The sequence below is a fragment of the Neolamprologus brichardi genome, chromosome 20 (assembly GCF_056152115.1).
Source record: "Neolamprologus brichardi isolate AB-2024 chromosome 20, ASM5615211v1, whole genome shotgun sequence".
NCBI lineage: Eukaryota > Metazoa > Chordata > Actinopteri > Cichliformes > Cichlidae > Neolamprologus > Neolamprologus brichardi.
The window spans coordinates 29,807,068-29,820,141 of NC_142123.1; the positions used below are offsets into that span (position 1 = coordinate 29,807,068).

Here is a 13,074-nt window from a genome sequence, read left to right on the forward strand (position 1 = left end):
TTCAGTGTTGGGGGCCTCGTCCTCCAATCTGTTATGGAAATGTCATGGCAGGGAGCAGTTATGTTTTGATGATGAAATGTGACATGGGTACATTTTAATATTTTAATGCTTCTGCATCTCTGATACTTTTATTTGTCTATCTCCAAGGAAGCAGTGCTCAACACTGGGCTCTTTGTGTCTTGGTTTCAGTTTGAATTCAAAGCCAAAGCAGCTATAGAAATGTAGACTGAGCATGCTTTAGTTATGCTGGGTGTGCAAAGAAGTGCATAACTTTAGCTATAGCCCTATCCATTTGAAATATTCAGCTTTATCACTGAAGACAACCTAATAATGGAGGCGTATCAGCTGATTATCAGCTGCAGCGTGGCATTCTTAGCATACATTTATTTCTGTTGACACAATAAGAAGTCTGGGAGTGTTTTTCACGTGTGTGTTGCGCCCTTGAATTGCATTCCTGTTCTTTAATTGTGTGAAAAATTCCTGCGTGATGCTGCCGTTTCTTACCCCGAGAGGCAGTGGAGGGAAACTTTTGGAGTGGGTGTTATGCGTGGCTGAGGGAACATCTAGGAAGAGACGGTGTCTCTACCTGCTCCCCATACATTCCTGATTTGGGTTGTGTGAGCAGGAGAGCAGTTGAAACTCGTCTTGTCCTCCTCTCTGCATTCCTTAGCCATGACTGAACTCAGTCACTCTGCTGCAACAAACCTCGGATGGTAAAATGCACATCTAGCGCACTTCTTCCTGCATTAAACGGTGTAAAACAGTACAGTATATACGATGCATGTTCCCTCCTGGTGAATCGAGAGCTGCAGGGATTTCTCAGTGCCTGGCTGTGCAGATGAGAAGTTAAACGGTAGAAGCCCTCGAAAAGCCTTAGCTTACTGAAGCGTGAGGCACATGGGAGTTTCTGTGGAAACTGAGAAGATCAAATACCTCCTCTTTGAAATGTGATGAGATGAGGTGAATTTAAGGGTTTGCTATCACAGCAGTGGAGTCAACTGTAGGCGACGTATTCTGAAGCAGTAAAACACATCCTATGTGATACTGCAGAAGACTGAAGCGCTTTCTGATCCTGCATCTGTAGTGTCTTTGTTGTCTTTGGACCCCTCCGTTTTCTCATAAGTTCCTCAACCGCTTTGAGCTCACTACCAGTTCAGCAGTATTTTAGAAAAACATTGTTTTTTCCACCTCACGTGACATGTGCCTGACACATCAGTGGAAATGAAATCCTTTATTTCCACCGTTTCTTGAGGGATTGGAGAAAGAATAGAGGATAGAGTGGGAGAAGGGAGCTAGACCAAGTGTAAGGGAGTAAGATGGGGATGGGAAGTGGGGGGTGGGGGGGTTCAATGCCCTTGAGGATTATCTTTCTCTTCTCCTCCCTTCCTCTTTCTCCTCCATTTCTTGTTTGAACACATGACCGCAGCTCATCAATCTCAGTTCGCATAATGACCATATTTAGATGAGAGCTGCACGATAGGAAGCTGATGTTGGAGTAAGTCCCAGAAGCCACGCAACCTGGACGTTTGTCAGCGGAGGTACCTCGTATTGCAACAATACAGTAGTAAACCAGTCTATTCTTGGCATTTAATATGCCACAGTGGAACAGCGCTGTGCCTCTCACGCCGTCAACACAAGTGAACACCCTCAGGGGTCTTAAATGCAGTCGCTGTACTGTGCATGCCACAAATGCCTCAGATCTCATAGTTGTTCGGGAGCCGCCGCTGTTTCGTTTTGGTCCTCGTCTGTATTCATCACCGGTGACACAGAATGGACAAAAGCAGACTTTGAGGTTCAGCTGCTTGCGATGTTCCACTTAAAATCTCCTCCTCATAAACATAAACCTGCAAATGTTGAAATTGTGAAATGCTAACTATGGGTTAATGTGCTGGAATATATTTGCTGTTTTGCAACAAACATGATGAGCTAAGCAGAGGGAATTGCAGTAATGTCATCGCTCTGTCTCGATTGAGCTGGGCCCCCGTCACACCCAGACTGGGGAGGTTAGTCACAGGTCTCAGGCAAATCAGGTGCAAGAAAGGTGATACTTCTTTTTATTAGTTCTGCACTAGGAAGGCTACGTTCAAGTTACTCTGTTGAGAGATATTTAAGAAACTTGGAGTTGAAGTAGGGCATGATTTACTGAATAATTATTGAAATACATAGACTTCCACAGATTTGGTACAGATAAGCTCTTACCTGATGGAGTTATACTGTAAGTAAGAACACAAATGTCGGCTACAGCTCGATTTGACTTCTACATACTACATGTAGGTCCCTAACTGTGTGGTGCGCTACCGAGAAGATGCACTGATAATTTATAGCCAGTCATGTGTTTTCATGTCTCTTCCTGCGCGCTCTGCCTGAGCCTAAACCAGTAGTTAGAACATATCTAAAGCAGACCAAATCCTGCAGGGTAGGAAATTACTCTGGGTTTATGTGCTAAAATGGTTATAATGTGAACACATAATGGTTTGAAGTTTAGCCCAGCTCTTTGCGTTGATATGAAATATGTCCAAGAGCGACGTGGCTACGTCTCTGATTTTAATGACAGTGCTAGCTGTGGAAGTAGGAAGTGTTGGGCTCAAGACATAATGTAGGGGATGAATGGTGGAGCTGGTTTTTATGAGTGAACAGAAGGATGGAAAGAAGGAACTGGAAACAAGTGAAAAAAGTCTCCTTAGAGTTTACTTATCTTACTGGTTCTATTGGAGGAATAGTTCAGTATAATTGAAGAGACTTACCTTCTTCACTGGGTCGATCCTACTGCCCTATTTACTCCTGCCAGGTCCTCTGCAACGTCTTCTAAATAGTTTTTCAAGAAAAGTACAACTTGAATTTGTCAAAGTCACAGTTAAGCCATGAAGTACTGCTGCATGTGATCTACCTAGAAAACAGGTTGTTGCTTTTACATTTAAGTTTGTATGCATATGAAACATTTAAGCCTATTTCTACATCCTTAGTAAGTAGCTCTCCCTCTTTGTTACTTTGCAACCTTTGCAAAAGGCAACAGATCGCTCATCTAAAATGGCCCAGATGTTTTCTTTTTGAGTTTCAATCCCAAAATAATTTGATATATGTCATACTCAGATTAGGAGCAGGGGATAAACAAAAATCCTTGAACCTGCAGTTGCTGCCAGCAGTGTTTGTTGTTTGGAAGTGGACAAAAATTCCTCTGTAAGCACGGGGTTTAAGACAGAGTGGCCAGCTGCTCGACTCCGTGAGCCCAGAGATGTCAAGGCCAGGTTGGCTGTGGTGTTTGGCAGCAAAAGGTGATCTGCAGGTTGCTTTGATAGCAAAGAAAAGAGCAACAACAACAAATAAAAAGCCACTGCAGAGAAATACACACACACACACACACACACACATACGTTTTCACAGTGAAAGGGATAAGAGCTCACAGCCTCTGATCCTATTATAGAAGCCAGAGCACTGCATGCTCCTAAGAGGCAGGGAATATGGGTAAACAGGGTGTTTTTCTGTTTTTTTCTTGTGGGAATCGCCCCGTGCTATAACTGAAAACACGACAATGGGAATAATTTCCCCAGGTGATCTCACCATCTTTCTTTGCGTCACTTTTTCTTTCACACTCATCTCTCTCTTTCTCCTTTCATAATGCTTTCAGGAAGTGACACATCCCACGTAATTTGGCAAGATGGAGCCTCTGCTAATCTTACCTTTCTCTCTGTCAGATAGGCACGCTGCGCTCTCTGAGTGTCTTGGCCTAGAAAGTGCCTGCGCGTCGCTATCCTACATCTGTGCAGTTTGTTGGTTTGAGGAATGCTTGGAATTGCCTCCATGGCAACGTTTGTGTGTGTATGTGGAGCAGTAAATATTGACTTCATCACCTCCCCATCCTCGTGTCTGTCCGTGGCAGGAGCACAGCGTGGGTGGGTGGGTTGGGTTGGGGGGGGGGGGGGGGGGGGTTTGGTACACACTTTATCCAGGACTCAGCAAAGTCCTGATATGGGGAGGGGGGTGTTTACCTTCAGATATCCAAACATGGTGAAGCTTTCTGGCTTTGAGTGGTTCACAGTTTGATAAAGGATGGATGTACTTTACAAAAGAGGTGAAATGCCAGGGGCTTCGTGACGTATTCTTTGCTATGTCACTCCATTTTAGCTCAGTAATGATCAGCCTAATGAATAACGAAATGTGAAGCCTGGGCAAACGCAGATACAGGGGTAATACTGCTGTGCAAACATGTCCAATATGCCATTTCCTCTTCGTGTTTGTTTAAAGAGAGGGGAAACAAGGTGACATGAAGCTACACCCAGTGTTTGTTCAGCACCAGGAAGCAGCTCACCTGTATATGATGAGTGTAAACTCTTCTCTCTGCTCTGAGTTCAGGTTTTTAGTATTTTTCCCACAGCAGACGGATTTGTTGGGACAGGATACGAGAGCTTGGAGGAATAGTGGCAGCCGCAGCCGAAGTAGTGGTTTGACCGGTTTATCCTGTCTTGTCATTGCAGCACTCGTGCAGTTTGCAGGCCCCAGATGGAATGTCCTCACTGCATTTGATGAATACGATTAGGGAATAGATGTTGATAATCTGGAGAGAACAAGCAGGCTTGGATTATGCTAGAGTTGGCGACTGGTGACGCAGAAGCCAAAGCCTCCCTACTTTTCCCTCCATAGTAATTACATAGAGAGCATTAAGATGAAGGAATACACCAGGCAGGCTGACATTAGGATCACATGCTTTCGCTCACGCAGGCATATTCTCTTTGCGTGCACACATGCTTCCTAACCCCTGTACTTCTGTTCACTCTCCATTCAAATGAGCCATATTCTTTAAAAGCAAGAAACCTCGACTTTATCAGCAGCCTCTTCAGCGTGCAGGGATGTTTTTCCACTGTAGCGCCATCAAATAGAAAACCCCTTTGGAACAATGTTGCAGCTGGTCAAGTGTGAGCTTGTTAGCACAGTTCTGATTTTAACTGAGTACAGCCTGGTCACACATCCACTTCAATTCATGTGATCAGACCACTCACGCACAAAACCCCACTTTAACGGGTGGTGTCTGTTTATGCAAATGCAATAACAACATGATGTTATCTTCCTGCCTGCAGTCTGGCAGCTGTTGTTCACTCAGTGGACTTTTATTGGAGGCCTACAGATAATAAATGTCACTATGCCTCTCTTATATCATATGTCACATTTTCCGGCATTGTGCCTGCATTCAGGATTGTAACAGCTCAGCATAAATCTTGTTTTTTGATCTGTAGTTGAAATATACATTTTAACTGATAAAGGTCTCAGGGTGTAAATACAGAGGGAACTCACTATCGTCACTCTTTATCAGCATCACTACAATGTTAGCAAACATCAACCTGGGGAGCCAACGGGGTGATAATGAAACTTTCACTCGATGGTGTGACACAAACTGCAAAAGGACACAGTAAAGGTTCTTCTTGAAATGTGATGGTTGGTGCGATAGGACACAACTTTTACTTTTTTTTCCTGTCCCATTTGGTTCTTTAGCCGTCAGAATTGTTGTCTGAAGACCAACAAGGAGACCCAATGGATTTACTTTGCCAAATGGATCATCACGGCCTTGCCTATACTATACTTGCCTATACACACGGCCTAGGTTTCCCCATGTAATGGTCTACTAGAGGATGTAGAGAGCCATAGCCCCGTCCCCTAGGGCATGAAGCAGGCATGGAGGAGATCCAGGCTCCAGACATCCAGAGGCCCCAGAGTGCGAGAGCCCAAGGAGGACCACCAGAGGGGCATCCGTGCCACCCTCCTGGGAAGAGCTGAGGAGAACCCCAGATAAGGGGTCACCCAGTAGCCATGGAGCAGAAGCCAGAGGGGGCTGCAGTGGTGTGCCCGCCGGCTCTGCCGGCAGCCAGCTGTGCCAGAGTGAACCAAGCCGCAGGCCCAGAGGCCGGAGGCCTGAGGGCCCCCTTTGCCCGGAAGAGGCCTGACCGAGCAACAGGCACCAGGCCCCGCCAAGTAGTCACCGGGAGTGAGCTGGTACATACCTGAGTGCCCAGCCCCGGACACCAAGAACCACCAACGCACCGACCCCTGAGGGCATTAACTTTTACTTTGAAGGTGAACCTTTTCACCTCTACCAGTTTCACCTAATACCAGGAAGCAACTTTCCGCAGCTACGGTATTTTTCTGACCATAAGGCGCACCTGATTATAAGGCGCATTAAGCGAAACAAGCATTAGCATTCATCCTCCAGCTTCACCATTTATGTTATGCTAACATAGCTGTGTCGCTAGCGATCATGTAGCACATTATATACCAGCTAGCCAAATTACAGTAACCCTACAAACATCACTGCTGTTTAGTTTTCTGTCTTCGTTTATGTTGGAAGTGACAACAGAACTGTACGTTTTAATTTACTCAGAAATCCCTCTTTCAGAACATGCTATATCATTTTTAGGTGGAAACTAGCGAGCTAAATTCCTGCTAACTTCTAACTCTGTTAAATTTAATAAATTCTGTTTTCATGGATGCCTGGATGTTAAACTTAATTGTTACACCTGAAAAAGCAGGAACACTGATCATTTTATTACAGATGAAAGAATTTAGATAGTTTTTCAACTTGGAGGGATGGAGTTTTGGACCCAGAATACTCTGCGAGGCTCCTGACTACAGTAGCCATAATGCTCCGGCAATCGATCAAGTTGTGCGGCTTCATAGCTTAGCAAAGTCGTACTAAAACATTTTTTGACAGATTTTTGAGCATCGTTTCGAGGTCAGTAAGCACAACCAGAATTCATACATAAGGCGCACTGTCGATTTCTGAGATAATTTAAGGATTTTAAATGCGCCTTATAGTGCCGAAAATACGGCCCTTGCCAAGCTGTCGGGGAAAACATATTTCTCCCAAGCAACTGACCTGTGTGACCTTTTAGAATTTGAGAATTGTCCTTAATGGGACCATCAACAGGAAAATATCAACTAACATCTCTCTTTTTTTGTGGTAACTCCAATCAAATGGGAGAGAATTCCAGTATCAACAGTGTGTCTTTGTTCCAGGCTGTAAGCATGTTTATTTCTGCACTACCTTTTTAACATGGAAGTCTGTAACAACTGAGTCACATTTGGAGCCAGTCTCGGGAGGCCACAAAAGGAACTCTTCTTGGCGCTTACAAATTAATTTTTCAGGCCTGAAGGTTTACAGAGCGATTAAAACAAGAAATTAAATTACTCTTGACATATAGTACTTTGCATATATCATCCACCATGTCCCTAATGAAGTGATTAATTTTGAGCTTTGGTTACACATCAGTTCATGTTTTTTTCAGCTTATTTACCTCAGGCGTGATAATGAAATTACATGGCCATTAATGCATAAAGAGTAAATAAAAGCATGCCTGTGATGCCAGTAAAACTGTTGAAAGCTCTGCAGCAAATCCCATATTGTTTGGCCTCAATATTCATCATCAAAGTTGAATAGAGAGAAAGAACATGTTACTAAATTGTTCTAATAGTACATTCACAGCAATAACTTAAATGTGACCTTTAACCTGGGCGGGCTATATGAAACGCAGCTCTTTCCAATAAGGGCGACTGTCATAACTTGTCCAGTCATGTATTAGATGCCAGGCCGACAGGAACAACTCTCCTGAGACAGATATGAGGGGTCTACTGCAGTTGTCATGGCAAGATACAAGCCCTTACATGCTTCTTCACAGAACCATAGTTTGACGATCTAACTCTGTATTACTTGGAGTTTTCTTCAGTTTCATACTGGGAAAACCCTCATTAAACACACATACAGAAGATCTTAAGCTAGCTTGTTCAATTTTGATGTTCGTGACTGTTTGATCTTTCCCAAAAGATGAAAAGGCTTTTTTTTAAAGGGCCAGAGCACGACAGGCTGTGTTGTTGGTGAAATGGACTGGTACCATGACAAAGACTTGTGCGGTGAATGAACGACACATCTTTTTATTTGGATGAGAGGATGCCATTCAGAAATTGTAATTGTTCTCTTTTCACAATAAATGATAAAGAAAGCGGAACAGGGATAAAAAAAAAAAGTATGCTGTTCTGGTTGGGGTAGCAGAAACCCCAGCAGCAATATTAAAAGACTATACCCATTTACCAAAAGCTCAGGAGACTTGAAGGATTTGGAATTCATTGCCAGATCTTATGCATAATTAAGCAAACCCCCCTCCCACCAACCCAGCCACACCCCCTGCCTTGCTGGAGAGATTTTCATGCAGCCATGCCTCAGACAGTTGGTGCTTATTACAGTACCTCAGCGCATATAGGCTTTTGTTATCATTAACTACTGCAGATAGTACACGTGGAGACATGATTCCACTTACTCTGCTGCAAATGATGACAATGTTTGGCTTCATGACTTCCTTCATTTCCATATTTCCTAAAGGCTGTTAGAGCTAAAACTTGCTAGGATCTGGCAACCAGAAAGCCACAGGCCACAGGCTGTTTCTGTGCCTTGTTTATGCTGCCTGCTGTGAGTTGACAAAAGATGGCTTTGTTGGAAACTGAGTGTGAAGGGGAAAAAAAATGAGACTCTATTAATGCTCCGTTTCATGTTTACTTGATTGAGTCTTCCTTTCCAGGGAGGTTTTAGTGTATTTGTCTGTGTCTAGGACACTTTTGGCCAAAGGAACTGAATTCTATTCAGTCTTGAAATTTGCGAAAGGTCTTAATGGCTCTTTTTAATTTGTTCCCTTCATCAGATTCTATACTGCTGCTGCTGAACCCTAAAAGCATAATTACAGAGTCAGTAAAATTCACCCGTGTTTACCAAAGTTTCTCCACAAAATTTGTTATTTAAATGCCATCTGATTGATCCTATTAAGGCAGCGTCCCTTAAGAATAAGCGTCCTGCGTGTGGAATTGGGAAGCCTCTTACATGACTGACGACTGCAGATCAGAGAGGTCTCCGCTCTGCCTCAAACAGCTTATTAACCATGCAAACAGTCTGCTGGGGGAGAGCACAGAACACACAAAGAGCAGCTCCCTGAGCCACCCGGCATCTTTGTGTCTACTCTCTTGTGTCTGTGTTTTTGTGTTAACCTGCAACCCATGCAACCCCCCCTCCACCCCTTAATGCAGACATACCCAGGGGGTAGACTTATCGACTCTTCGGCCCCACTGACCCCTCATCCCTTTCTCCTCCTCCTCCCTCCTCCCATTTCACGATGATAACACCCCCCCCCCCAAAAAAAAAAAAAAAAAAAAAATCAACCCCATGTTATGTTCACCTCCCTTTCATTTTTTCTCCTTATAATGCCTTTACATATTTTTTTGTATTAAATCGTCCCTGGATGAGCTCATATGTGCACTTGCACATATGGCCACAGGCATCTTCTAAACTATACAAACTACAAACACAGAAATAACTTCCACATCTCCTTTTGTCTTTGTCACCTCTGCATATCCTCTCCTGGCGGAGGGGCAAAATAAGAGACAAGAAGCAGCTTTGCAACTTCATTTCCTTATCTTGCATAGTGAACTCAGTCCTTTTATAGTAAGATATTTTCCACCATATGTCATACATTCATAGCTTTGAGTGGCTGCTATCCAACGTTTTGTAGCTGGCTTTGTTTTTGCATTCGCTTGTTAACAACAGTGGGCTGTGTATTGGCTGAGTTGAGCAGATTCACAGCCACCTAAATAACAAGAGGTCAGGCAGGTCAAATAACTCGACACTATCCAAATGCACTTTTACCCTTATCTGCTTATCAGAAGTGTTTCCAAGCCATCCCACCTTAGTGTCTTTTCTAAATTAACATTTCTTAGCAGATCGCCTGTGGCTATGATAGCAGTCCTTAAATTATTCTGGGCTTAGTGTAAGGATTTCCCTGCACTAAGCAGTGATTAGAGTTCATGAACCTCCGCAGGTGGGGGAGCTTCAGAAATAAAAACTAAGCAGCAATCAAAAAAACTGGCCTCCTTTGTTATCATCTTTTTAGTGCAGTTTCTCAGTTTTGTAATTTACTGACAACTTGAACACCATCAACACTGATGAGTGATCTGCTATGTGTAAGATGCACTAGTTTATCATTTTACCAAAATCATCACATTTTAAATGTATCAGTTATAACTGGCTGTTCAGACTTAGTTATCCATTTCTGTGTTGTTCAAGTTAGCTTGCGCAGCACGGTGGACCCCAACACAGTCTGAGGGCCAGAGGACGATCACCTGCACTGTAATAACAGTATTATTTATTTACTTATTTATTTGTTTGTTTATTTTGATAATTGTTTAGTTTTCTTGGGCATTTTACTTTGCCAAGTGGTCAGATCATCCGACTTGCTAAATAGCGATATCGTCTCCTGTTGTGATATGTCATTGTAGTATATGCAGACCTACACCTCACAGGGCCACACTGGGTTTGGACAAACACTGTTGTGGTGTACAAAATAGGTTTGCAACTAAAAATGATTTGTGTGTACTTTGTGTGTGGGCGGGTTTTAAATGAAAGAATCAGTCAATCAGAAAATTATCATCTAAGTCAGCTCTATTGTACATCTGCTTTTGTTTTTCCTGGTAACAACTTTTACAACTCTGACATGCCCACAGGTCTAGTTTCTGAAAACAGCAGGACGCTGCTGAAAGCAAACATGCTTTGATTAACCAGAGTGCATAGTGCAGTATTTAGCAGCCTGAGAGATAACTGTATAGTTGACTTACTAACACATGCAATGCAAAACACTATGGGTAATAATGCTTCTATAGCTTGTTTCAGTTAAAAGAAAATCATTTGTGTTTTTTGGTGTTTATATTATTTTAATATCTTATTTTTCTTTTGTTAAAGGTACTGAAAAGTACTCATCGCAGCTGTCAGTGCTCAAACTTGCCCGCTCAGTAGTCTGCAGCTGAATTTCCAGTGACTAAATGCTGTAAATCCTCACATTTAAATGCTAAAACTCCTGAATGTGGGCATTACTTTAGCCACACTCACGTAATGGCTCTAAATTATTACCGTAATTGATGTTTACCAATCTTCTGTCGATCGTTTACTTACTCAGCACTGCTGTTGAAATGAAGGACTTTGTCATTCCCCCTCAACAAGACATAAACGTGAATAAGTTTTTTTGGCAATGGGAATGCCACCTCAAAATGCTTCAGCCTTTCTCTGGAATTATTCTGCTTCTGACACATGTTCATGCTTGCATGTGTGACATAACTGCTGTCTGTGTTCATGCTGCTGGTGGGAGTGGGGTAAAGTGGATCTCGTGTCGGTGTTGAAACCGAAGAGTGGCAGCTGCTCCAACGTCTGCTGGAGATGTTTTGCTTCATGTGGTCCGTGTGACACCGTGTCTCTGTGGGTTTAATAGTAGTCTCCGGTCCGTCTCTGGTTTCTGCATCTGGCTTTGTGGCAGTCAGAGGAATTTTTCCAGAGAATGATTTCTAAGAAGATCACATAAGAAAGCAAGTCCATTTGATGCCAAATTATAGTGTAATTTTTCTATTACAGTGCCTGGAAATTCAATTTGAATTAAGTTTATTCTTAATCTGAGTTTTCTCTGTCTTTGAATGCACAACAGGCCTTGGCTATGGGGGGATCCAAGAGCAAGTCCAAGGATGTAGGCCAACGAACACGCAGCCTCGATGGCAACCTCAGCTCGGGTGGAGGGGCTGGCGGCCACCACCTCAACTCCACTCAACAGTCCTTAACACCAAACCGCAGCCCTACTGTGGATGCAGGTCTCAGTGGGAATCAGTCGATGGCTAATACTGCAGAGCTAGCGCTCTTTGGAGGAGTGGACAATAACAGTGTCACCTCTTCAAACTGCATAACACGAGCAGGTGAGAACCTTCGCTGAGAGCTGTCAGTTTTACAGTTACCACCTTGTTGTGCTGCTTATTTAAACTGTGCACTCTGTATGCTTCACTTCATCAAAACCCACACTTTATCTTCTCACAGGAGGGGTGACGACCTTTGTGGCATTATACGATTATGAATCTCGAACAGCCACAGATCTGTCTTTTAGGAAGGGTGAACGGCTCCAGATAGTAAACAATACGTAAGTAAAACACTCACACTCCTTCTCTGTCGTCTTTTGGCACAAGTTATTGCTCACCGTCTGGCTACTGTGCTCTCCAAAATTGATGTCACTTGTCTACTGAAGACTTCTGCCTTTACAGTCAAGGGAGACATTTCCTATTGCCTATACTAGGGATGCACCGATACCGATACTGGTATTGGGTATCGGGGCCGATACTGTAAAATGTGTGTGTACTCATACTCGTAAAAGTTAACCGATACCATGAACCGATACCAACATATTTCATTAATCAGAGGGTGGCTTGTCATTTCTGTTGTAGTTTTTTAGATTTGCCACTAGGGGGCCAATTATTATTTTATTTATTATTTATTTTATAATAATTATTTTGTTTGTTTGTTTACAATATGGACACTCTGCAATAATTTAAAAGTTTATTTTATTCGCAAACCTAATTTGTATTTATTTTATTCCAAACAGAAGTGTTTATTTATTATTCTGAAAGCTCGAGACAGTGCCAATAGTTCAGTGATATTTTGTAAAATTACAACGTGGAGACTCTGCAATAATTTAACAGAAGTGCTTATTTTTCACTTGAAATTTTTTTGTGGTCATTTTTATTAAGATTTTATTTTTTATCGGCAGGGAATATAATAAAACCTGTCTTCCAATTAATTGTATTTGTGTGTGTGTGTGGTAGAAGTATCGTTTTTTGTACTCTGTATCGGCAAGTACTCAGATCCAAGTATTGGTATCGTATCGGTTTGAAAAACTTGGTATCGTTGCATCCCTAGCCTATACTGTTGTGTTTTTTTTTTTAAGTATGGGCTTGTTCTTTGACTCAATAGCTATGCAGTGAACCATATAGTGTAGTCATGCACCCCCAGTGCTGCCTGCCCACTGACAAATTACTGACCAAGAAGGCAGTTTGGAACAATAGTGGATTATCAGTGACCCGCTAAGCCAGAGATCTGGCCCATTAATGGGTCAAGGATACTAAGAATCCTCGAACCAATTCTAAGACTTGTTAATGTAAGTGTCAGATAGGCTTGTCCTAGTTTTCTGTTTGGTCAGGTTCACTGGATTAGTAAAGCTATGCATAGCGAGTCAACGGGCTTTTGTC

At 42.7% G+C, this 13,074-nt stretch overlaps 1 protein-coding gene across 4 annotated transcripts in view; it reads left to right on the plus strand.

Annotated features, from left to right (window-relative positions):
* Positions 1-13,074, plus strand: part of src (SRC proto-oncogene, non-receptor tyrosine kinase) — a 30,000-nt gene that overhangs the window by 6,039 nt on the left and 10,887 nt on the right. For all 4 annotated transcript variants that reach the window (XM_035909181.2, XM_035909184.2, XM_035909183.2 and 1 more), the window contains exons 2-3: positions 11,493-11,754; positions 11,873-11,972. In XM_035909181.2, coding sequence (XP_035765074.1) covers positions 11,502-11,754; positions 11,873-11,972 — 353 coding nt within the window. In that variant the 5' untranslated portion in view covers positions 11,493-11,501. The remainder of the gene's footprint in view (positions 1-11,492; positions 11,755-11,872; positions 11,973-13,074) is intronic.